At 43.9% G+C, this 27886-nt stretch overlaps 1 protein-coding gene across 1 annotated transcript in view; it reads left to right on the forward strand.

Moving 5' to 3' along the window:
- The window catches only part of LOC147737535 (uncharacterized), a 202183-nt gene extending 177978 nt beyond the window's left edge, over positions 1 to 24205 (forward strand). The window contains exon 6 of the mRNA XM_086936123.1: positions 19852 to 24205. Within this exon, the coding sequence (XP_086792249.1) occupies positions 20499 to 21881 (1383 nt within the window). The 5' untranslated portion in view covers positions 19852 to 20498 and the 3' untranslated portion in view covers positions 21882 to 24205. The remainder of the gene's footprint in view (positions 1 to 19851) is intronic.
- The last annotated feature ends 3681 nt before the right edge of the window (positions 24206 to 27886 follow it).

Genomic DNA, 27886 nt, shown 5'->3' on the forward strand with positions numbered 1-27886 from the left:
ACGTGCTTTAAGTACATGTATGTTCCCTCCACTTTCAGCTATGAAGACGCAAATACATTTGCGTCCAACGTTAACATGTCCTCTTCCAGATCCACCATCAATAGGTCAGATATTCCGTTCCTAAGTGTGCCTTGCCAACGTCTTTATATGGCACACTTTTCATGTTTTACTCGGTCTGGCGAGTTAGGCCCTGATTTCTGCCATCAAGCCTTTTTCTGCCTTCTGTCTCTGACAGCCGCAGCTTGCTGCTTCCTGACCCTTGACTTACTCCCTGCGCGGCGAGCGGTACCTAGCTCGGCCTGCCTTGCCTGCCAAGACTGTATTCAACCTTCAAGTTATCTGCTCCGCTCCTCGAAAATACATTCCTGTCTAGTAGTTTACGAAAACATCCTTCCCAGCTGCAGAGCAAAGGGCCCGGCCTCACTGTCTCCATGCAAGTAATTCATAGCTTCCGTTACCATGGTAGGCCCATGGCCCCTCACATCTCATGTAGACACGTAGTCGCATATGCACGCACTAGCAGTCAGTATAGAATAGCCTCTGCCCGAGAGACCTTTCCTTCTAGATAATACAGTTCTTTAAACACAAGATATACACAAGATATAGATATGATTTGGGTTTAGGTTGTTCTGACACTCCAGACTTCTGTCGCCACATGTAGGGCTAAATGTCAAGTCCCCTTCACCCTCCAGTTCCACGTCATTCACACGTCATACTGCTGCGCGCGCATCTCTGCCAGGTATTTCTGCTGACTCTGCAGGATTCTACTAAGGATCCACCCACATGTGACACCTCTATGTGACGTTTCTAGCACACACCTCCGTGTACGCCCTCATGCACGCCTTCTTCTACGTACACATGTGCTTATCTTTTTCTCTCAGCTGTTACGCCTTCTGAACCCATCACCACTGTAATGCATTGACTATATATATGATGTACTTGTAATAAAGCATTGTAATTCCCTTCCTGAACCTTCGTGGTGATGGAATATGAATGAACCTGGTTCGAACCAATTCCTTTTTAAGGAATAAAACCCCTTCCAAACTCAGATGCCACGGTCTCTGCCTTTCATTTTGACTGAGTTATTTTTATTGAATTTTACCGCATAAATTCCGCATAGGTAATTAAAATTTACCACATAATTGGCGCCCGAATAGGGACCCCTCCCCCACCCCACGCGCCGGAGGTGCGTTGCAGGCCCGGTCCCCTGCCACAGCGCTGACGGACAACTACGCGTACCCGCAGGACTTCCTGTATCTCCCTCAGGCCAACGGAGGTGACTGAGGCTGCGATCGACACCCAGACGAGGCGGTGAGGAGTGCGGAGGATCCCGACCAGAGCCTAGCTGAGAGAGCAGAGCCGAGGTATTTGGAGGCCCACCAGTTTCCGAAGTTCCGAAGTACCTACGTCACGAGTCCAGTCCAGTCGAGTCCAGAGTCCAGTCCAGTATCGAGTTTCCGAGGCCTTCTGTTCCGTGCTTCCCGGTGAGTACCGTTGCTGGGGACGCATCTAGACGTGCGCATTAATTTGTGCCGGTCAAGACGGGTTTGGGTACACAGACCCGGTCTGCACTGTTTAGCAGTGTATCTGTACTGTTTAGCAGTATATCGAGTATGCAGGTAGTTAGTTTTATCCTAGTTATTATTGTTCGTTTTAAAAATGTTTTAAATGTGTTTTAAATGTCGTGGTATGAAGGATTGTTCGATCTACATTACTGTGTTCATTGTATTAATTGTATTAATTGTGTTCAAATCCAAGTAAGTATCAAGTACCAAGTAGTACGGCGGAGACATGCCGCTATTTTCTAAGCTAAGACAGATAGGAACTAGAAAAGGGATACTAGAGGAAGCTGTTCCCATTCCACCCAGGGACACTCCAGGGTACTTTATGTACCATAAACATGGCCTAGACGCTGTATTATATCTTGATTTGTGGGTGGATTACACTCAAGAACTAGCAGAGAATCAAAGATGGCCCTCTGCAGGGACATGGGATGCCGAGTGCATCATGAGAGTAGAAGAAGCATTATGGAAAAAGAAAGCCAGACAGTCACAGAAAGATGCCATTGATTTATGGCGTAAAGAATCGCATAGACGCACAGAAAAAGCACTCAGAAAAGCAGAGAAAAGTAGAGAGGATTCAGACAAAGCCCGAGAAAATGCATTAGTTGAAGAGGGGATAAGAGTAAAAACAGAACAAGTAGACAGACAACGAAACGCTCTCATGAATGGTATGTATCCTCTTCTGGCCGAGGGTTTACCTAAGGCCACCCCGGAGATACCGAAGAATCTGCCCCCTCCATTGGTCCCGACTAAAGTACGTCACAAGGCCACAAAGGACATTTTCCTCTCTTCCTATTTAGACGATGTAGCTCCTGAATATGTTAATGTTCCGCCGCCACGCACACCACCTGTTGATGGCACTCCACCCCGAGATAATCTACCGCCACCTCCGCAACATCAAACTCTTCCTCCCGTTCCACATCCTCCGCCGATTCCTCCACCCCTTCCCGCTCCCATTCTCCCTACTATGCACCCAACAAATCCTTTTGGACCTGGCACCTCAGGAGGTGCGACAGGAGGTTTTCAGACCCCGCCACAAGCACATCGGTTGACTTATAGGGATTTATCACAGCAACGTACACCTCAATCAGCGAATTACGACATACTTAAAGAGCCTCTTTCAGATTGTAGATATGATCCAGTACCCGGTAAAGACGACAGAATGATGCTATACAGATCAACAAGAGAGAGAGGACTAGATAAGCTAACCTGTATCCCCAGTATTATATATATCAATCAATATAGGCTAGCTAGTTTAAGGGAAATATTTAGGAGACTCAGGTACGTCAGCAGTATCAATGAGGAAAAAACACTGTTTTCCTTTGAAAGCCCTCACCCACCGACCTAGTCGGTGGCATGCTTCATCATCGGGCCCACCACAGTGGCACCGAATGTGCCCCGGGTGTGCTTCAACGCCAGGTGACTGCGGAGCTGGTATATTGCTGAGTGTGCAGTGAAGGGGTGTGAAGGTGAAAACTTAAAATGCTATCCAGGAGGTCCCAGCACCCGAGGGTTTAGCAATATTTAATGAACTGGGCCTCTGTTAGCAGGTTAAAAAGGCAAGAGGACGTTTAAGGGAGAGTTACAATGACCTCCAGCGTCCAGTGTGGTCTACATGTTTCAGCCAGTGCCTTTTATTCTAAGCTGGCTTTCCTCGGGACCAAAGAGAAATGTGAAAGGTGCAAAATTATAATAAACTATATTTTAAGTGAGTGTTGTTTTTTCTTTCTATGTGTTGCGCACGCTAAGGCGCTGTAACTGTTAGAGGGGGATTCCCTCAAGCTTTTTCTGTTATTTCATAGTAAAAAGCCTCATGGGTCGCCTGGCAGAGAAAGAGACCGAGTAGTTCGGTCTGGTTCCTCCTGGGACCTATTCGTCCATCCGCGGCGCCCGAAATGCAGTGAATGGGCCCATTCACTGCATTTCGGGCGCCGCGGATGGACGAATAGGTCCCAGGAGGAACCAGACCGAACTACTCTCTCTTTCTCTGCCAGGCGACCCATGAGGCTTTTTACTATGAAATAACAGAAAAAGCTTGAGGGAATCCCCCTCTAACAGTTACAGCGCCTTAGCGTGCGCAACACATAGAAAGAAAAAACAACACTCACTTAAAATATAGTTTATTATAATTTTGCACCTTTCACATTTCTCTTTGGTCCTGAGGAAAGCCAGCTTAGAATAAAAGGCACTGGCTGAAACATGTAGACCACACTGGACGCTGGAGGTCATTGTAACTCTCCCTTAAACGTCCTCTTGCCTTTTTAACCTGCTAACAGAGGCCCAGTTCATTAAATATTGCTAAACCCTCGGGTGCTGGGACCTCCTGGATAGCATTTTAAGTTTTCACCTTCACACCCCTTCACTGCACACTCAGCAATATACCAGCTCCGCAGTCACCTGGCGTTGAAGCACACCCGGGGCACATTCGGTGCCACTGTGGTGGGCCCGATGATGAGGGCTTTCAAAGGAAAACAGTGTTTTTTCCTCATTGATACTGCTGACGTACCTGAGTCTCCTAAATATTTCCCTTAAACTAGCTAGCCTATATTGATTGATAGACAGAATGATGCTATCATCAGTACGTCTACGACGAGTTGCAAACTATTTAATGATATTACCAGGAATGATTGATCATCTAGACAGAATATATCGTTTTGTCCAAACAGGGGAAGGTCCTGAAAGTATTGGCGATGCCATGGCATACCAGAAAGTTGATACTCAGAAAATGATATTACGTTTTTTTCATAAACTGCTTGATAAGAAACCAAGACAGGCTTGGTGTAGACCAGGATGAAATGAAGGCACTTAATAAATGGGGTCAGAATATAGCAGACGGAAAACACGATAAACAGAATAGTATAGAAAACATGTACCGAAGAATCCGAAAAACAGTAGAACAAATACATGAAAGGAGACAGCCTGAAAGAGAAATAGATGCAGACAAAAGTGAATGCTCGGAGGAGGAGGAAGAACAACCAGAAACGACTACAGGGCAATTACAATTACCAGCTAGAGAAATGATAGCATATGTAGGTAAGGGAAGACCCTTTATTAGTTCAATGCGTCCGGTACGTCCAGAAAGCAAGAGACTCTTTCAAGCTGCCATGTCAAATCCAAAGACGCCTGAACACCTATTTCAGGCTACCGATAAAATACTTCAAGAACGAATGGGGTACCATGTACTCAATTCTATGGATGAACAAGAATTAGCCAGGTCAGCAGTACAATGGGCTGACAGTTCTGATAAATATAATGATGACGCATTAGCACAAACCTTTTTAAATCTTTCTCCAGACGAACAGAAATTAGCTGGAATATACATGATTCAGCATCTTCTTATATTGTATAAAAGCCAACATTCTGATCCAGGCCCCCTACCTGATATTTTAATAGAGCTACTCATGAATAGATGGAGAGGTCTAGGTACCGACTTAATTAAAATAATTCTAGAACATCGGCACAGATATAGTGCCTTCTTGTGTCCACAGTTTGATCCAGCTCCACCTCCAGAAAGAAAAATGTATTACATGGACAGACAGAATCCCTTGCGAGAAGTACATCCAGTCAAGAATGATGATAATACCTTTAGACGTGTGTTTGTGTACACACCCATAACAAAAATGGAACTGTTGGAAATGAAGAAATTAGTGCCCAGTCATGACAAAGATCCAGCAGGTTTCCACCGTGAAATAAAAGACATGTTACTCATGGGTGATTACACCTATCCCGACATCATGAAAATATTGAAAGTATTATTGCCTGCTGGTATTTACGAGAAACTCAAGGAAAAAGAATGGGAGGTGGGAGAGGCAAAGATAGATTGGGCTGCATTAGAGAACGAAGAAAATACAAGAACCCCAGGCCTAGGGCTCGGGGACAAAACTAAAGCATTACCAGGATTGTTAGTACAAGTATTGCCACGTTTGTTAGCAACGAAAAAGAGGACTGGGATGCAATCTCAGCCTGCAAACAGAAACCCGATGAAGACACTAGTGATTTTTATTGCCGATTTGAGAAATGTTTTGTTATTAATAGTGGCCTGAAACCAAGTAGCGAATCATATCCACATCTTTTTGTATCTAAACTGGTCGAAAATTCTCTGCCCCAGGTTAAGAATCGTGTTCTGAAAGTCGAGAGCACATGGCAAGCAAATACGCCTTCACAAATGTTACAAATGTTACAGTAGCACCAGAACAGAATTAGAGAAGAACATGATCACGAACAAAGACGTATGAAAGACACGAAAATGAAAATGTTAGTTGCTCAGTCAGTTCCAGCTGACGGTCAGAAAAAGGGTATGACACAGTCCAATAATTCAGCAGCTTCTGTTAAAGGGACATGCAATTATTGTAAACAGCCAGGTCACTATATAAACGATTGTGTAGTTTTGAAACATAATATAGCTACAGGTAAAACTAAAGAGAGACCGCGTCCTCCTAGACAGGACCAGGTCCAACAACAAGTACCACAGAATATCCAGCCTATGCAAGCCTCACAACAGACAGTAGCGGTACCACAGCCACAACCCATTGCCTCAACACAACATGCAACACAGCAGATGTACCAGTATGCACAGACGGATTACCCCGATTATCAGCGATACACATGAAACAGCCTAGAGAGGGAAGTTGGCTTGCCTCTCATTGAGATTCCTGTAGATCAAGAAGGCCCTTATGTACACAGTCAAGTATTAGGGAAAGACCGAAAGTTTCTGATTGATACAGGGGCAAGCAGGACAACTATAAGTCACGACGAGGTTCCAGGGGCACCCCTCTCAGGCTCACAGAATGTTTCCCTTGGATTTTCAGGAAAGCCTATTATTAATGAAGTATCACAACCACTTCCACTTGCAGTTGGACCATTGACACGTACCAAAGATCTATTACTAACGAAATCATGTCCAGAAAACTTGTTAGGTATAAAGACATTGAAAGCTCTAGGAGCTGTCATTTGCTGTTCTCTGGAAGGAGTAAGACTGTTTTTACGTGACTTTAAAGGTCACTATGTGTTGAGAGACATTGATCCCAGGTTACGGAATGTTCCTGCACATTTGTGGGCACAAGGCCCCACTGATGTAGGATGTATGCACATTACACCATATCGAGTCACACTCAGACCAGGAGTAGTCTTGCCACGAATTCGACAATACAAATTACCTCCAGATGCTGTAGCGGCTTTACTGAAAATCATTGACGAGCTCATTGCACAAGGAGTGGTTGTAGAAACCGACTCCAATGTATGTAATTCCCCCATCATTCCAATTCTTAAACGTACTAAACCAGATGCACCTCCTGTCTATCGATTAGTTATCGATTTGCGCGAATTGAATAAATGCGTTGTGCCACAATACCCCGTGGTTCCCGATATCTCGTCTCTATTGACTGCCATTGATTCCGAAGCAGCGTTCTTTACTGTAACTGACCTGAAGAACGCCTTCTTTAGTGTCCCCATTGACCCGGAAAGCCAATACTTTTTCGGATTCTGTTTAAATGGACGAAGCTTCAAATTTGCACGCGCACCTCAAGGATTCACAGAAAGCCCCAGCATCTATAGTCAAGCACTAAAAAGACAACTAGACAGTATACATATGCCTAACAACACTGCTCTGTTACAGTATGTCGATGATCTATTGATCACCGCCCGCAGCGAACCTGAATGTGAGCATGCGTCACTGACGGTTCTGCATTTCCTGGCTGACAAGGGACACAAGGTGTCCCCTTCGAAGTTACAATTCTGTGTTCAGCAAATGGTATACCTTGGGCACTTGCTGACCAAATGGGGGAGACAGCTAACACCTGACCGCATTCAGTTAATTGTAAATATGTCACAGCCCAAGACACAAAAGGAGGTACGAGCCTTTATAGGCCTCACTTCTTACTGTAGACAATGGATCCCTCAGTATGCATTTCTAGCGAAACCACTCATACAGTTGACAACCCAGGAGGCAGCGACATCGACTGTCCTCCCTTGGACTCAGGAACACACACAAGCTTTTAACGACTTAAAGAAAGCCTTATGCCAAGCACCAGTTTTAGCGACACCATGTTATAGTAAGCCTTTTACGCTTTTTGTTACAGAACGTGAAGGTACTGCATTGTCAGTACTCACTCAGGATCAAGCAGGTTCACACAAACCGTGTGCCTATTTTTCTAGTACATTGGATCCAGTAGCCCAGGCTTTGCCTGCATGCTTGAAATCAGTAGCAGCAACAGCTCTAGCAATCAGACAAAGTGATTCCATAGTGTTAGGACACCAATTGACAGTACAAGTTCCACACTCCGTGGAAGTTCTTTTAAACCGAACACAGACTCAACACTTGACTATAGCACGACTGACAGGTTATGAATTGACATTGTTTCAGCCACACATAGAAATTAGACGTTGCAACACATTGAACCCTGCTACACTTTTGCCATTAAATGAGACAGACCCATTGGCACATGATTGTATTGAAGTTATTACTATTACGACGAAACCCAGACAAGACTTGACAGATACGCCATTACCAGATCCAGACCTGACACTTTATGTGGATGGTTCATGTATGAGAACAAGTACAGGAGAATTAGTGGCAGCTTACGCAGTCACGACAGAAACTGAAGTCATAGAAACAAATTGTATAGACACCCTTTCAGCTCAAGCAGCAGAGCTCATTGCTCTGACCCAAGCCTGTATCCAAGCAAAGAACAAGAGAGTTAACATATACACAGATTCACGTTATGCATTCGGAGTCGTACACGACTTCGGTGTACTCTGGCGAGAGAGAGGTTTTCTGACCTCTCACGGAGCCAAAATACAGCACGGTTCCCTCATTCAAACTCTGTTAGATGCAATACATCTGCCTACAGCGATATCCATTATGAAGTGCAAGGCACATACAAAGGTTACAGATACAACTTCTCAGGGTAACGACCTGGCAGACCGAACAGCCAAGCATACAGCTCAGACTCACACAACTGATCTGACAAAGGCAATAGTACAGACACCGACACGTTGCATGACAGTTAAGGATCCCGCCCTAGATGTAATTGATATACAGACACATGCTACACCAGACGAAATCAAGAAATGGACTGAACTAGGAGGGATCCAGACAGACCAAGGATGGATGACGAAGGGAAAATCTACATGGTTTCTCCCCGACTCTATGGTCCAAGTAATCATTAACACAGTACATAGTCCTGCACATTTAGGAGAGAAAGCCATGTTAGACAGTATTCAAAACATCTGGTTCAATAAACATTTACGAGCAGCAGCCAAACAGAAAGTGCGTACTTGCATGATTTGTTGTCAGTTCAACCCAGGTAAAAGCATTCCCGTAGAGCAAGGTGGATTCCATCCTCCCGATCACCCTTTTGAAGTCCTCCAGATGGATTATATCCAGATGGAACGTTGTCGAGGATTCAAATATGTCCTCGTAGTTGTATGTGCACTTTCCCGTTGGACAGAAGCATATCCAGTCCCAGATTACACTGCTCCGACCACTGCCAAGCAGCTGGTACGTGAATTTTTCCCACGGTACGGTTTGCCCCGTGTCGTGTACTCAGATAATGGACAGCCATTCTCGTCCGAGTTAATGAAACAGGTATCACTCCTGCTCGGCTATCAATGGAAGTTTCACTGTGTCCGACATCCCGAGGCAGCAGGCCTCGTGGAACGCCATAATCAGACTCTGAAAATTCGTCTTGCCAAAATCTGTAGAGAGAAAGGAGTCGACTGGATAGTAGCCTTGCCAGTCGCACTCTTCTATATGAGAATGGTCGCACATTCCAGAACAGGGCTATCCCCGTACGAGGTGGTCTTTGGTAGGCCACCGAATATGTGGGGGACGCCTTTGCCGAGAAAAATTACCGATGTAGACTGTAATATGCTGACAGATTACCTTGCCTCCTTGATGTCTGCACTACAATCTTGTCCTTCACAGGTAGCTGCAGCCTTTCCCGACAACACCGATGTAAAGCCACATGGGATCGTTCCGGGAGACCTTATTCTCGTCAGGAACTTTGATCGGAGGAGTCCGCTGGAGCCCCGTTGGCAGGGGCCGAAACTTGTCCTGCTGACCACGAGGACTGCAATCAAAGTCGAGGGCCGCAAAGGGTGGCTCCACTCCAGCCATATCAAGTTATTTCATGGACTGCTTCCAGCTACAGACTCTCAGCCCTCCCCCTCTAAGGACTGCCCAGATTTCAGTGACTCTAAACTTCCTCTGATAGAGAAAACTCCGTCCGAGGAGTATAAATCCAAACTAAGGTCTAGCAAGTCAGACAGTTTAATTGTTTAAGTCCTCCCCTAGGTGAATCGGTTAAACCTGATTCTGACATGTACCCGTTAGACCCAAAGAGAGAGAGAGATAGACAGAAACAGCTCAAGAAACGTGAATATTGTAAATCTCTTCGCAGCCACTGCATTGTGACTCTATTGATTATGTTTTTTCTGAGTCTTTTGATTATTGCTGCAAGTATATTGTTGCATGAATACTACCCTATTTTCAAGCGTGCACCTTCTTCAAATGTCACTATTGAGCACTCTTTCAGTGAACTACCCCCTCATGAACTTTCTTACCGACTTGCGCTGCGTAACAACACATTCATTAGTATGTTACATCATTCCCATCAGACCAGCAATGCCACCAATTGTTGGATATGTGGTCGACTCCCTCCCTATCAGAAATACAAGGGAGTCCTACCCCTCTTCCCGTACCCGTTCACACACAATGGTTCCTGTGGGGCATGGTTTAGTTTAATTAATTCCTTAGATTCTGATTCTGTAGTTTATCAGGGCAACTGGGTGTGGGGAATTCTGAACACAGTTTTGCATAGAGTATGCTTCCCTGACAAGGAGGGTCTTCCTAAAAGGATAGGGACTGATCTAGAAAACGAAGTATATGGATTAGGTAACTTTACACTTAACCTCATGATTCTGAATGTTGAATCCGAATCTGAACCAGTCTTACCTGCAATGTCCGTACTACCAGTTAAAGGTGAATTATGTGTCAGAAAGAATGGTTCAGTACGCCTGGGTCATAGTAAATGCTTTACTGTGATCGAATTCAGTGATAAGGGCAAGTCCACATTCAAAGCTTCACGTCATTCCTACTTTGTCTGTGGTCATACCGCATATGTACGCTTACCTCTAGATTGGGATGGCACCTGTTACATTGCATTCCTTCTGCCACCTGTTTTCCTAGCCCCTCCTGATTATCATAGGGACACCCATCTAGTACATAATAGACCACAGAGAGATCTCCCGATTGTCGACTATACTGAAACGGCATGGGAGCAATACACAGACTTCAATAAAGGTTTCTTTCCCTACTTAGGTACCGTCTCCAATAGTAAACTGATACGAAAATTAACCAGAACCCTCGAAGCAGTAGTGAACGAAGCTACTTCCGCCCTAAGTAACTTAACAGAGGAGCAGTCTGCTATACGGATTGTTGTTCTTCAAAACCGTCTCGTCCTTGACGTCATTCTGGCCGATAGGGGCGGAGCCTGTAGAGTCATCGGGTCGAGCTGCTGTGTTTTCATTCCAGAAAACGCGCCATCAGTATATAGAGCCATTACCCGTCTTCACAAGATTGCAAGTATGATACACCAGGATCCAGGCACCTGGACTTGGTCTGGTTGGTTCTGGACCACGTTGTCAGCCTGGGGATGGAAAGTCCTATCCTTCCTAGGTATTGCCCTTCTCATAGTATTCAGTTGCTGCCTATGTTTGCAATGTGGGCCAGCGATTTGCGGCTTGTGTGCCACATCATGTATTCCTCATTCAAGTCCTCATTCAAAACGCCATAAGAAGAAAGAAGAGCAAATGATGTTACATGAACAGATTGATAGATTAATGAGGATTGATATATCATGAAGGGTCCGTAGGGGACAAGGAGGGAATGAGGTAATATGAATTTTATGGTCAGTTGTGTCCCCTGTCGTAGACCCCACCGGCTCCATGTACGTGCTTTAAGTACATGTATGTTCCCTCCACTTTCAGCTATGAAGACGCAAATACATTTGCGTCCAACGTTAACATGTCCTCTTCCAGATCCACCATCAATGGGTCAGATATTCCGTTCCTAAGTGTGCCTTGCCAACGTCTTTATATGGTACACTTTTCATGTTTTACTCGCTCTGGCGAGTTAGGCCCTGATTTCTGCCATCAAGCCTTTTTCTGCCTTCTGTCTCTGACAGCCGCAGCTTGCTGCTTCCTGACCCTTGACTTACTCCCTGTGCGGCGAGCGGTACCTAGCTCGGCCTGCCTTGCCTGCCAAGACTGTATTCAACCTTCAAGTTATCTGCTCCGCTCCTCGAAAATACATTCCTGTCTAGTAGTTTACAAAAACATCCTTCCCAGCTGCAGAGCAAAGGGCCCGGCCTCACTGTCTCCATGCAAGTAATTCATAGCTTCCGTTACCATGGTAGGCCCATGGCCCCTCACATCTCATGTAGACACGTAGTCGCATATGCACGCACTAGCAGTCAGTATAGAATAGCCTCTGCCCGAGAGACCTTTCCTTCTAGATAATACAGTTCTTTAAACACAAGATATACACAAGATATAGATATGATTTGGGTTTAGGTTGTTCTGACACTCCAGACTTCTGTCGCCACATGTAGGGCTAAATGTCAAGTCCCCTTCACCCTCCAGTTCCACGTCATTCACACGTCATACTGCTGCGCGCGCATCTCTGCCAGGTATTTCTGCTGACTCTGCAGGATTCTACTAAGGATCCACCCACATGTGACACCTCTATGTGACGTTTCTAGCACACACCTCCGTGTACGCCCTCATGCACGCCTTCTTCTACGTACACATGTGCTTATCTTTTTCTCTCAGCTGTTACGCCTTCTGAACCCATCACCACTGTAATGCATTGACTATATATATGATGTACTTGTAATAAAGCATTGTAATTCCCTTCCTGAACCTTCGTGGTGATGGAATATGAATGAACCTGGTTCGAACCAATTCCTTTTTAAGGAATAAAACCCCTTCCAAACTCAGATGCCACGGTCTCTGCCTTTCATTTTGACTGAGTTATTTTTATTGAATTTTACCGCATAAATTCCGCATAGGTAATTAAAATTTACCACAGTCACAGAGCGGCAGGGATGGAGGGCTGCGGCGCACGCAGGGCTGCGGTGCTGCGGGGCACGCCCCCTCTCTGCTCGACTCTGTGGTTCCGCTCAGCGCCTCAGCTCCGGGGCGCTAGAACTCTCCCGCGGCCTCCAGGGGGTCTCCAGGGCCCTCCGGCGGCACCAAGACCAGGACCTAGGTGGCTTCACAACTTCGCGGGTGCAGTGCTGCGGCACAGCGGTATTACGATGTTACGGTGTTGCGGTTTAACAAACCACCACGCTGTCCCGCTGTAACCGCCGCCTCTCTCTCTGCCTCCCGCTCACTCGGCACTCGTAACCCACAAAAAAGACAACCTTCTATGCTATTCTCTCATATGTTAGCTTTTCTCATCTTATCCCTGAAAAGACTCTGCTACGGAAATCCCAGAACTTCGATGATCTACACGACTAGATGACTGAAGAATCTCCCTTGGAGTAAGACAGTTACTCCCATGCTTGGCAAGCACCAATGAAGCATTTGTTGGTCTGCATTTTCCAAAGCTCCTGCCAGACTCTGAAGTATTTACAGCCCAGGAAGTGGATTTCCAGGCTTCTCCGAGGTCAACCTGCATCCCCAGCAAAGCTGGGAACTGCAGCCCTTGTGAGTACCGTGGAACCGCAGCTACTGGACACAGTGCACATCTGCAAGTGCATTAGGTTCTCGATGTCCCTTGAGGCTGTTCATTGGGTTACTTGTGGCCCAGACCCCGAGCAACTTTTCCACTCAAGATTGCTAGCCTACACTCCACGAGTGTTCCGTGACCCGGGCCTTTGTGTTTCTGCTTGAGGTACCTTTGCGATCCCTGGTCCGTCAACTGGTGGGTCCCTGAGAAGCCAACTCTGATTTTCCTTGGGCTTCCCTGGTTGTCCAGACGTGCCCCGACTCCTCACTGTGTGGTAAATCCCTCGGACCTTGCTGGTCCACACCAAAGCATCTTTCTTCTTCCTGCATGGGTTGCAGTTGCCAAGGCTTGTTGGGTCCAATCCGGGTACCGACACCGCAGCACTCAATATCCTTTGTGGGACAGCTCAATTCCAGATCCTGGTTGTCATCGACACCTCCTCTGGTCTTCGTGGCTGAAGATTCAAGCTTCATCTCCTCAACCTGAAATCACCCGACAACGGTGGACATTCGCCTATCGTGCCCCTGGTCACTGGCTAGTGACCCAGACTCTGTCCTCTCTGCTTTCAGGTTCTTCTCATCTTCGATCCAGGCTTGGATCACCCCGGACACTTTCCACTTCGACGGCAGCAGCACTTTGCAGCAGATCCCCACTGAAATCAACGATGAGTCCTGACACCAAAAGACATCTATGTACTCAGCTTCCCTGGGTGAGGTAACACGAGTTCTCCGGTGCTCCCATGGATGTAGGCCCTAGAACCCCTTAAGTCTAAAGGGGTTTGCTCAAAGTCCTCTTCCAAGTGTCCTTAATTTTTACATTTCCAAACACGACTTTCCCCATTGAAGTTAACGGTGATTCGCGGCTGTGTTCTCACACTGCACGCGTCCCCTGTTGGACCCCTGAGTCACTATCTTGGGTTGTTCATTGTGGCCCAGCATTTCTACAGGCTCTAGGCATTGTGTCTAGTAAAGCCGTGGTTCTTATTTTTATAATCTGTTACTTTAAATACATGTTTTCCATACAATGTATTGTTTACACGCTTGGTATATTCCTCCTCCCCCTCCCCTTCATTCCCATACCCATGGTATGTCCCTACCTTAGAATGTTGAGACTCAGCAGTTGGTGCCTGAGGACAGGATTGAATAAACTGCTTTCCTTCCACTTCTACTTGTCAGCAGTTTTCTTAACACTTATACCACTTTATTGGTATATGGTTTGGTGCGCCTAGGGCTCCACGTGTATTGTGCTAATTTACTGTGTGATAAAAAGTGCAGCTTGTGAAAGGTTAATGGTCGGCATTTAACACACCTTCCTGTTGCTCTGTTCTTCAAACAATCGTTAAAGATTGGCTGAGGTGGGGTGTTCAGTGTTTTGCTATTGGAAGCCAGCGTCCTGCTACCCAGTCCTTTATCTCAAAATACTACTGAGCTATAAATGTATTATTACTGTCTGATCTGGGCCTGCACCGCTCTACCTGTCACAGAGGAGAAGCTGCTGAGGAATTAGCACACATGCTGCTAGTTTCAGGCTCTTCGATCACAATGCAGTAACAATCCACAATCCAGCTGCCTCACCTATCACTCGTTGACTCTGTCCCTGCCTTGGACCTGATAGGGAGCGCTGTTTCTTTTTGGTGAGGTTTGTGCTGTACAAATACTACATGCATAGCACCTTTTTCAAATGAAGAACACGTTGGTGCCATTAAGCTGTGCTGCTGTAGGAAGCAGCTGAGATAGTAAAGGCCCTTGCGGCCTGCGGCATGCTTTGGATCATTTGCTGGTGGCTTTCACTTGTGAATTAATTTGATCTTACATTGTTGAGCTGTGCCTGTGGCATTTTGTGTGTCTTTGAAAAGCAGTGCTAAGCATGTGGGCCTTTGTAAAAGCTGTGTAGGGGCTGTGTACTTGCCGGGCATGTGAGAGTCGCAGAACGCACTTTATCTTTGTGTTATGAGCAGCGTGCGCTGTTCTCGTGCATTCGCCATCTTCTGGAAAGAATGAGGTTCTAGAGCCACCAGGCACCCTCAGTTTTTGTGCAAACTACCTCGGGTGTTGGAGTGTATGGCTTTGTGTGGCATGCAAGCAATTTAACAATTAATTTGTGCCTCGTAAGGGAGACGGTTGAGTGATTACAAATAAGGCGTGATGTGGTTATTGCATTTAGATACAGTAATACGCCTTGCAGCTGCGTTAAAGGAGGCCCTAAGGGGGGCCAACTTTGACCTAGGAAGGCCGCAAAGGCTTTAATTTCCGTAGTCCAGCCTGGAAATCACTGGGGCTTGAGCAACTGACTTGAAGTCATCGAGGGGAGGAAGGGTTGGATTTTCCTTAAGATCCCTATTTGGAAGTAAGACCCATCCTGCCTTCCAGTAAATCAAGGAGGTTGTCATGTTTGACCGTATCAAATGCTGATGACAGTCCAAGGATGCTTAAAAGCCAGGATCCATTTTCATCAAACATTTGTAACATGCTGTTAACGATGTGAGTCAGGGCTGATTCAGTGCTGTATTCCTGGAGGAATCCAGATGGGTATTGGTTTAAGAGTTGGAATTGTTCTCTGTGATTGCATTGCTAGGTATGGGCACATTTCTAGAGGAACTTTGAAAGAGTCAGGATGCTAGAGATAGGGCGGAAGTTATTTAGATCAGTGTGGTCCGCCGTGGGTTTTTTAAGAATGGGGGTTATCTTCCCAGACATTTACTATTTTGATTCAGAGTGGGAGAAGAGAGGTTTTAATCTCAATGAAGAGATTTGAAGGAAGAGGATTGCTGAGTGCTTTGAAGGTTCAAGTGTTGACAGGATTTGTAGTATGGCATTTCGTCAAAGGATTTGAATGAACTTCACACAGCAATATTTTTGGGGGTGTGTGCATGATGCTCAGGCCACACGGGCGGGTGGGGGCTGATGTGTGTAAGTGTCAGGGGAGAGCCAATGAAGTCTTTAAGTCACTTTCACCCTTTTCCGTTTTTCCCAGGAAGGAGGCGGCAAGTTCTTTGCGGTTAGGCTGCAGATTAGACCCAGAAAGCAGGTTGCCTTTCCTGTTAGATTGCAATTTAACAAGTTCAAACTGTTTATCAGGTCGGTTCCTGGCATTGTTTAGCAGTTTCCTAAAGAAGTTTTCTTTTGAGCTATGTATGCGCTTGTTGTTAATGCTGCTTACATATGTCAAGTACTGGAGGTGTTCGAGAAAGGAGGAGAATCTGCATGACCCTTCACACAATCTTAGATTGCATCTTTCAGTGTTTAGACTACGATTGTACCAAGGCTTGGAGTCTTTGGTGGATACTCTTTTTAGTTGGAGGGGTGCCATAGAGTCTAGAATATTTGTCATTAAATAAGTGTAATGATCAGTAAGGTCCTGGGCATCTGACATGTCCTCGGGAGGGGATAGGATGTAATTGCTGATAGATGTCAGTTCATTCAGGTTTTTGTTTCATGCAGGTTTATGTTTCGAGGGTTCCTTTTCCAGTGTCTGTTTTTTTTATGTAACCTTTTTTTGAGGATCGCGATTCAGTGATGAGCAAAGTGATGCAGTAGTAGTCTGTCCAGTCACATGGAATGATACATTCAAGTTGAATGGAATTAGCTTTAGAGATAATTATATCCAAGGTCGCTTCCCCGTTGTTTGTAGGACTTTCGCATATTTGGATCAAGTTTAGGTCAGCTAGGAAGGTTTTTAGGCTGATCACTGATTGGTAATTTGGGTCATTCCAGTAGAGGTTGAAGTCACCAATGAAGATTTGAGCGCAGTATACACCGGAGTTAGTTGTGATGATTTCCATAATGTGTTCAATGGATGGGAGGTTATTTTCTGGAGGGTGGTAAAACGCATGCACTTCGTATCGAGGCCTATCTTTACTCAGGATATCGATGCCTAGAGATTCACACGAGATGAGAGTAATGTTTTGTGCTTGCTTCACAGAGAGATTATTGCAGTGAGTACAGGGGTTACCTCCACCAGGTCTATTTGGTCTATCTAATCTGATGATGTCGGAGCTGGGCGGTACTAGAATGTAGAGCGTTGGTGTGGAGGAATCATTTAACTAAGTTTCAGTCAGGACTATAAGGTCAAGATCATAAATAAGGATAAGGTCAGCAATATCCACCGCGTGTTTAGATGCCGATTTGCAATTCTGTGGCGTACATTTCAGGTGGGGTATGGTGACAGTGGAGGCAGCCTGAGTGATGGGAATTTGCTTGAAGTTGGAATTGTTAATTGCTCTGGGATTGGGCCTAGGATCTCAGTGTGGATTCGACTGAAGGAGGAGGGAGTAACTATTGTTGTCCGATTGAGTATTTTTCATCCTGATGGGTCGGGTGGAGGAGTGGGGGTAGGGAATTGTCTTCCAGGTGAAATGAGGAGACGTTGTGATTGCTGAGATTCCATTGGATGTGCGGAGTGACATCCGTCTCACATGATTGTTATTGAATTGCTAAAGGGAGTGTCTATTCTAACCCATTGGCCTGGTGGGACACAAACAATTAGCAAGCTTTGAGGTGAAGGATATTAGGCTTCGAACCTCAGCCTTAAGTTGAGGCTCCTGAGCGATCTCAGTGATGTTGGCGTCATTAGTAATGTGGGAACAGGAGGTTGTGATGCAGGCCAGGAGGCCAGGTGAGACTGCTCCGGTTTATGGTGTCAGGGAGCAGCTGAGTTGGGAGAACCAGGGGAGGGGGAATAGAGATGGAGTCATGATTGAGGAGTGGGGGTGTGGGACTCATAAACTGATTGATGAGTCGATAGGCGCCATGTTATCAGTCATGTTAGGGGGTTCCCAGATAGCAAGTGTCAGGGTTTTCCAGAAAGGGTGTCACAGATGCATCAGTGCTGACAGCGGGGGCTCAGCACTTTCACCCATTCTTTTTTATCTTCTCATGGAGCCCCTGGCAAACGCATTGAACTCAGTGAAAATTGTATATCACCTGTATGCGGACGACACCCAACTGTATATGAAAATCTCCTCACCAGAAGACTTCCTCTCCCTCAACGCTATTCCACAGAGTACTCAAAGTTGGCTCACTGGCAACCACCTCTTGCTTAACCCAAAAACGGAATTTCTCCTCATCTTCCCACCCAATCACACACCCAAGATAGACCTATAGTTGAAACATCTAACTTCCTTTGACTCTGCTCCGCACATCATTGACTCCGCGAACTCCCTGGGAGTAACCATAGACAAACACCTGAACATGCAGGCGCAAATCACTAATGCCACCAAGGGAGCTAATCACCAGATGAGTATACTAAGGGAACTTAAACCCTTTCTCCCACAGACCGACTTAAAAATGGCATATTTGTATTAAAGGCAAATACTGAATGTATATTTACTACCTCAACCATCTAATGTTTAGTAACTGTATATTGTAAAGTGCTCTGATACCCTTGTGGGTCATTTTCACGCTATAGAAAACTTTATAAAAAAATAAATAAATAAAGTAAATGTTCAGAGGTAAGGGACAGAGATAAGGTGAAGGTGTTAGTATTAAGTCAGTGTATTTCAGTGGTCGCTGCCCTGGGGGTGTGATGAGGGCTCAGGCTATTATGACGAACATTTTTTGGTTGAAATAAGCTGCAAGGGTAATGGTAAATGAATGCTGTTGGGTAATCTGATGAAGGTGGATAGAGAGGAGGAGAAGGGGTGAAGCAATGCAAGTATTGGGGAGAGGGGAGGATACAGAACGAGGTACCCGTGGGATGACTAAAGGGCTAGGATGAGCTTGGGTCAGGGAGGAAACGTATTCATCACAGAGAATTTGGTGAGTGAGGAAAATGTCATCAAGTAATTCAGATGCTTGGATGAGGATAATCCCATTATTATAAAGAGAGATGGTTACCTCTGCTCGGCAAACAATAGAGGGAGTTACCGAGAGTCTGGGATCGTGGGTGATCAGAAGGACATGCTAAGTCCTATGTCAATATCTATTTTCCTAGAGTCTTAGAGGCGCCGCCATTTTAGAGTGGGCAGGGACTTTATATGGGGAGAGGGTCAATACATGAAATGGGCCTACAATGACCAAATAGAGCCCCTTTAGCCACAAGGGCTCCAAACACAATCATCGTACAAAACGGACCCAGTAATCAGGCCTTAAGACAACAGCGAGTGGAATCCTCCTGAAAAAAGAGTTCGTAGTTAGTAGTGAATGAAACAAGGCACCTCCATGAACAATAAGATTTGATCTATGGCACAACATCCTGATGTCCACTGTGATGTCTTGAGTCTTCCTGATCCATCTCTTACTCCAAGACATGTTCTTGTTTAAAAAAAACCTTGACCATATGCATCTTCCTAAAGCTGTAACTAGTATATGTGTGCTACGCGAGCACCCTTAATTTGCTAAGCTACTCATGAGCACCTGTGCTGAAATAAATAAGATGTGGCGTATTCAAAGGAAGTTTTATGAAAAATATCTCTGTATGGTTAAATGTGTCTTAAATATGTCTTCATAAGTTTCAACAATAGTAATAAATTAGATGCTTTTACAATCAATTAAAAATTGTATATGCACATTCCGGTATTTTCTATTTAAGTAATTTAAATCTCTTTACATCCAACAGAAAACAATCCTTGATTGCACAAAATGTTTAGGAATAATGAAGATAATACTGTAAATCTTCAAAAACAAAGTCCGAAACATTGAGCTCCAGTACTCAGGAAAACATAAGTGCCGACAGAGACAGCCGAACCTGAACGTAAACGGACAGATCTTCTAAGTACCGTCAAGGGCAATTCGGTGGTTCTACGAGTCTCAGCTGTGCACCTCCGTGCCTCAAGATGAAGAAATGACCTCTAGAAAATGAAGGCAACACTGATCAACCACTTCTTGTGTAAACATATCCCATACCAGCTCTGATCATGAGGTGGTTACAGCAGAACTTTGCTTCCTAAAGTGATATCAGACCACCATTCAGTGCTAGAAATGTATTGAATGGATCTTTCAGGCCATTCCACAGCAACCAGCGAAAAGCAGTTAACTGAATGTTAAAAGAAATGGCGGTTCTGCTATATAAAACACAGATTATATTTACGAAGCCTAAAGCTGCATCAGGGAACACACACAGGGGAAAAGCCATACAAATGCAATGAATGTCTGAAGAGCTTTAGTCAATTATCGGACCTAAAAAAGCAGCAGCGAACACACACAGGGGAAAAAACATATCATTGCAGTGAAGGTGGAAGTAGTTTTACGGAATTATCTAAAGTCATGAGTCATCAGAGAACACACACTGGAGAAAAACCATATCCTTGCAGTGAATGTCTGAAGAGCTTTGGTCAATTATCACTCCTAAAACAGCATCAGAGAACACACACTGGAGAACAACCATACCATTGCAGTGAATGTGGAAGTCGTTTTAGTGATTCTTCAAACTTAAGGCATCATCAGCAAACACACACTGGAAAAAAACCATACCATTGCAGTGAATGTGGAAGTCGTTTTAGTGATTCTTCAAACTTAAGGAATCATCAGCAAACACACACTGGAGAAAAACCATTCAAGTGCAATGAATGTGGGAAGAGCTTTATATATTTATCAAACCTAAAATGGCATCAGAGAACACACACTGGAGAAAAACCATATCCTTGCAGTGAATGTCTGAAGAGCTTTATATATTTATCAAACCTAAAACGGCATCAGAGAACACACACTGGAGAAAAACCATATCATTGCAGTGAATGTCTGAAGCGCTTTAGTCAATTATCACACCTAAAACGGCATCAGAGATTACACACTGCAGAAAAACCATATCATTGCAGTAAATGTGGAAGTAGTTTTAGTTCCTCTTCAGGATTAATGTATCATCAACAAACACACACAGGGGAAAAACCATATAATTGCAGTGAATGTCTGAAGAGTTTTTATAATTTATCGCACCTAAAGCAGCATCAGAAAACACACACTGGGGAAAAAACATTCAAGTGCAATGAATGTAGGAAGAGATTTTGTCACTTATCAGACCTACATAGACATCAGCGAGCACACACTGGAGAAAAACCATTCCAGTGCAATGAATGTGGAAAGAGCTTTAGTCAATTAGCATACCTAAAACTTCATCAGAGAACACACACAGGTGTAAAACCATACAAGTGCAGTGAATGTGTGAAGAGCTTTTGTCAATCTTCAAAATTAAGGATTCATCAGCGAACACACACTGGAGAAAAACCATACAATTGCAGTGAATGTGGGAAGAGATTTTGTCACTTATCAAACCTAAAACGGCATCAGAAAACACACACTGGGGAAAAACCATATAAGTGCAGTGAATGTGTGAAGAGCTTTTGTCGATCATCACACCTAAAACAGCATCAGAAAACACACACCGGTGAAAAACCATACCATTGCAGTGAATGTGGAAGAAGTTTTAGTGAATCTTCAACATTAAGTATTCATCAGCGAACACACACTGGAGAAAAACCATACCATTGCAGTGAATGTGGAAGAAGTTTTAGTCAATCTTCAACATTAAGTATTCATCAGCGAACACACACTGGAGAAAAACCATACCATTGCAGTGAATGTGGTAAGAGATTTTGTCACTTATCAAGCCTAAAATTGCATCAGAACACACACACTGGAGAAAAACTGTAGTGTGGCCCCTAGGGTCACGCTATTCTTTTCTAAAGTTAGCCTGAGTAAGCAACCATTTTAGCTGTGTGTCTTTTTATTTTTGCGCGCGACACTCTGTCTCTCCTGTACAAGACGCCTTTGTGCCCACATGAGGTCATATTGTTATAGTTTGCTCATAGCGTACAAGGTTGAAAAACAAGCCACTGTGCTTTCCAGTTCTGGTCAATCCATTCTACCTAGACATAACATTAGGCACTTTTTGGCACGATTGAGAAATGCTTGTATTATACTAACAAGCAGCAGCTTCCTCAAGACAGATGGAAGATTTCCTTCTACGAACTAGAGCCTTGCTGAGCCTATGATGGAACCTTACTTCTAAGTTCTAAGGTGAGGGGTTCCCCAGAATTGGCCCTGAGATCTTCTTTTATATAATATATATAATCCTACCAGGGGAGGGTGGTCTAGGCGCTATAGCCATAATATCCACTGTTCATTCAGAATGATCTCACCCTTCTTATTTTATGGTATTGTAACTTTGATCATTGTTTTTATCTTATGTAATATTCTGCTGGTGCTAGCTCATTTATTGCATTATAGAACAACGCTCAGAGTTTGTTAGTTGAAAAATAAACATTTTAAACTTTACATAGACTATGCATTATTTGGTGTGGACAAGCAAGGGTGAGTGAGCAAGAGGGGTTCATTGCTACCGCGACTCAGAGATTTCAGGAGTTCCGTGTTCTGGGTTTGTCTAAGCATTAGGTGTCTTCAAAAGGTCTGGGGAGCTAATGAGACACTATAGCTAGTCGGTCTAGAGATTGTGGGTTCCTAGGTGTAAGTGTAGTACAACCAATCTTGCACTAACGGCCTATTTTCTTGTGCATAGTTCTGTATGCGCAGAATCTCTACAACAAAACCATTCAAGTGCAGTGAATGTGGAAGTCGTTTTAATGATTCATCAACATTAAAGGTTCATCAACGAAAATACAATGGATAAAAATCATGCCATTGCAGTGAATGTGTAAGTGATTTTACGGAATCATCTAAACTCATGAGTCATCAGCAAACACACACTGGAGTACAACCATACCATTGCAGTGAATGTGGAAGTAGTTTTAGATTCTCTTCAGGATTAATGTATCATCAACAAACACACACAGGGGAAAAATCATATCATTGCAGTCAATGACTGAAGAATTTTTATAAATTATCGCACCTATAGCAGCACCAGAAAACACACACTGGGGAAAAACTATTCCAGTGCAATGAATGTGGGAAGAGATTTTGTCGCTTGTCAGTCCTACATAGACATCCGTAAACACACACTCGAGAAAAACCATTCCATTGCAATGAATGTGGAAGTAGCTTTTGTGATTCTTCAATATTAAGGATTCATCAGTGAAGACACACAGGATAAAAGCCATATCATAGCAGTGAACGTGCAAAAAGCATTTGTCAATCTTCAAACCTAAAAAAAAAACAGCGAGCACTCCACCATCACCATCAATGTAAGTGTCTATTCTCTGCTGTTGTTTATTTCCCTACAGCTAGGAAACCTCAGGATATCAGGAAACCCATTGGGAGAATACCACAAAGTGGACTAAAAGTAAAGAAACATTGTTGGTTTTTATTCTGTGATAGAGTTTTAATGAAAGAAATCCAAGCACACCTGACCATGCTACCTGTAAAATCAACACCATGAACAATGCTTGGACTAACAAGGGTATTTTCAGCTAATTTTAGAGATTAGTACTAAAACATATAAACCAAACACACTCAAAACAATTTAACAAGCACAAAATGATGATTCTTCAGAGCTGGCTGTGACTTTGGTCATTTTATGCATCATTAATTGTTCTGTGACAGTGACCAGAGAACTGTGTAGAAAGCAGAAGTGAAAGCAGGTGAGGTGCAGCTCTCTGGGTTAACCCTCGCAGTGCATGACATATACCTCTGAAGCTCTGATGTAGAACAAATAAGGACACGAAATTCTTCCGCCATGAAAATTATGATTACGTTTTAACTGTGAAACTATGTGACAACAATTGAATTTTGATGTTACTCTTGTGGTCTGTCCTTACGATGTAGCAATTGTTATACAACTATGTTAAAAATCAGACAGTGCACCTATATAGAAATAGGAAATGGATGAATGTGCAAGTATGCCTGTATATCTTCAGTAGGGCCCATGGACCAACTATGTGCTGAATATTGATATTGCAAATGCTTTTTTGATACACAGTTTTTTATATTGAGGATTTGTCTCCATGATACGTTGTTCTCTCAATTTTTGGAAACAAAAAGATAAAATTATATACAAATAAACATATATTTTTGATATCTCATTATACTTGTTTGGTCACAATTTATCTTTTCCCAATTCAAAGGTCCAATTTGTTATTATATTTCCTATGTGGTTTTGTAGAACAAACGATGATCATAGTCCGAAGTTCCATCTACAAGCCGTACTCATCAGCACATTACACAACCTTGCATTTCATTAGCAACAAAGAAGTTAAAATCTCAAAGAAACTTGGCCCTACGCCTGGCTAGGGAAAACCAAGGCAACACAAGCTTATTTAACAACTACAAGCAAACACAATAAGCCTTCAAATCATCTATATACAGGGAAAAAGAAATAGTGTGTGATCAGTTCTGGCTGAAGCTGGTTCACACAAGCAAGAACTCCAACACAAAGTTATTCTGGTCTCTAGTTAACAGGGGTACTTTAAGTAGAAGTCTTTATTTATTATTTATTTTAAGGTTTTATAGAGCGCAAACTTGACCTGTGAGGGTATCAGAGCGCTTTACATGTTCATGGGTTAATACAGAGGCGGGTCATCATAGGAGAAAAAGTACATCAGGGAGGGTCGCGGGATCATAAGGAAGGCAGGATATCACACAAGTACAGTACATTAGGGATAGGGGAAGACTGTACATCAGGGCATTATGAGGAGACAGAGTCATACAATAGGCAGGATATAACATGAGTCCTGTACAGGGTCGCAGAAATAGTCTCTCAGATGGCTGTGGAGCGGGATTATCCAAGGAATTTACCCATGAGGAAGGATTTAGCCTCTTTTTTGAAGCGTGCCAGTGAAGGGATTCTTCTGATATCAGGAGGGAGGGAGTTCCATATTCTTGGTGCAGTCCCGGTGAAAGCCCGATTGTGGGTTTTTATTTTCCTGAAGCATGCAGGCCGGAGGAGGAGGGTTTTGGTCGATTGTAGGTTTCTGCTTCCTCCTGATATCACAAGCTTCTGTGCAAGATACGCAGGGGAATTAGAGTGTAAGTCCCAGAAGTGGGAATGGTAGCGCAAATATAACCTCAGAAGAATGGACTCAGTTTTTATCTAAACATTTCTGCGACCACTCAAACAGGGACGGTCATTCTAGCCCACCCGCCTCAACTAATTTAGAGTTATTACCTTTTGAAGCCAAATGCATAGGTAAGACAGAGCACAAGAAATTAGCTAATCATGTCCTGGAAGCAAAAATATTTGATGGAAAAGAGCTAAGCGAAGACCCACTGACGGAGACCTTGATGACACCAGAAGTGTTAAGAAACATCATTGCCTATACAATCAGGAAAGCAAGGTCAGAAGGAGCTCCTGGGCCTAACGGTCTTCCTCAAGCCCTGTTTAAATCGGATGTAGATTTGTGGTCGGACCTCTTGGCCCCCCTGTTTTCATACTGTAGGCTAAACCACAACATCCCGGAGTCCTATAAAGGGGCTATTATCCACCCAATCTATAAAAGTGGAAAGAGAAATGACCCTAAGAACTTCAGAATGATAGCTCTCCTTGACATCAAATCTAAATACTATGCCAGTATTTTGCTGGAAGAGCTGTCGGCCCGGGCTGAATCAACAAAGCGCCTTCCCTTCAACCAGACCGGCTTGCGAACTTCGGAACAACTAGTAACCTACTTGCAATATCTGTTTTGATGGAGAAAGTGGGAGTCCAAGCTATCCAACTTCACAGCTGCTTTGTGGACTTCAAAGCGGCTTTTGACCGGGTGCCGCGGGGCCGTCTGTGGCAAAACATTTGAGACCTGGGGCATACTACCGACCCTCTTAAAAGCCATAATTCAACATATTTCGAAAACCTGGATTAGAATAAAGTTGGGAAATGGGTGCCATGTCTCAAGGAAGATTTCGACCAATAGCGGTGTCAAACTCCTTTTTAACTTGTTTATTTCGGACTTATCTCCTTAACTTTCTAAAGTCCATTCTCATCCCCCTCAAATATACATATCCTGCATTAGCAATCTGTTATATGCTGACGACCTTGTGTTACTGACCCTTACAAAAGTAGGACTACAGAGGTTACTTGATCAGCTGCTCCCCTACCCAACAATAAACTCCCTTGAACTGAATTTGTCAAAAACTAAAATAATTTCTTTTCGGAAGCGGAAGCAGCAGAGAGGTGGGTGGGCCTTTAATAATAATAATAAAAACATTGAAACGGTATCTCATTACAAATCCTCAGGTGATTGCAAATTCGGGTCAGTGAGCGGCACCCGCGCAGCGGGTGTCGCGAAAAAGTTATAAGAAACGGGCCAATTAGATGGGCGTGGCCGCCGGGGGAAGAGGCACCAGCTGCAAGGTGCGGTGTTTTCTGGGCCTCGCAGTCCCCCGGTAGGCTTTTCCAGGACACAGCCTATCAGATGCACTACAACCTGGGCGGGTCGCGCTGAGAGCGGGTTGACTTACCGCCGAATGCAGTAACGCTCCCACCAGCCGACCACTGCCACAGGGAATGCGCAGCAGTTCGTGGACAAAAGGCAAATCCTCAGGTGATTGCAAATTCGGGTCAGTGAGCGGCACCCCAAGCTCAGTAAGCAAACAAAATCAATGTATGAATACCTACAAGACAAAACCTGACTATTTCCAAACACCAAAGGGCTAGAGTACCAAGACATAGTTGCTAATTCTACTTTTTTAAATTAATAATTATAATCATCATTTAAAAATTTAAAATGCACAAATATGACATAATATAATTGTTAAAATAAAAAAGAAACAAATAAACCAAATGTAACCAAAAACATTTTACACCCTTGATAATAAAAAATAATTTAGTTATGTCGCAGTAGACGGTCCTCGAAAACAAACATATCCATAGTAGATCAATTGAAAAATTAATCCATCCGACAAGAAGAAATGCAAAGATGCAACTGTGGAAAAAAGGATCCAACGATGAAATCCTCCCAAAATGAAACCCTCAAAACCCCCAAAATTTGCTTAGAAATAACTCTCCAACAAACCCGAAAAATGAAAGGAAATTTAAAAAATAACTTGTTTTAAAGTAACAAAATATAATTTTACAAAAAAAAGAAAATGTATTTAAAAAATGTAAAAAGAAATGTATTAATAATGAAAATCAAAACGTTTATAATGAAAGAACTGAAAATATTCTAACTTTACTATTACATGACTATACTTCAGAAAAACTTTAAATACGCCAGAGGATCCTTTGTAAAGCAGAAAGAGGCAGTAAGGGCAAAACCCTGGTCACGCGAGGTTGCCTCAGCGAAACATTTGAAACAACTACTTGGCCCAAGCCTTACCCCATTGCTAAAGGTGATGAAGGCAAAGATAACCAACTCCCTATCATATGGGCATGAGATCATGATGGGCGCATTAAGTACCCCTCTAAACAAATTAACCACCAACATTTTTAAACAAGCATGGCGCCTGCCAAGATCCTCGTCGCCAGCCCAAATCAGACTTGAACTTGGACTATTAGACCATCATGGTGTCGAGGCTGGTGCGTTTATCAAGCTTTGCAATAGACTGCGCAAATTCCGGGAAGGCAGCTTGGAGGTTAGACTTTGGAATTAAATATTGACCAGCCAATCTAGCCAAAAACATCGGCATCATCTCAACAATTCCTTGCAGCTACTCCGCGTCAAGGAATACTGGGGAACAAATCCATTACAGCCGGCGTTAAAGACTGTTATTAAGAGAAGTGTCCGGCTATGGTCCTTTCATTCAGACAGGGTTAAACTGTCCAGAAGGAAACA

The sequence above is a fragment of the Lissotriton vulgaris genome, chromosome 1_1, assembly GCF_964263255.1.
Source record: "Lissotriton vulgaris chromosome 1_1, aLisVul1.2, whole genome shotgun sequence".
In the NCBI taxonomy this organism is placed as follows: Eukaryota; Metazoa; Chordata; class Amphibia; order Caudata; family Salamandridae; genus Lissotriton; species Lissotriton vulgaris.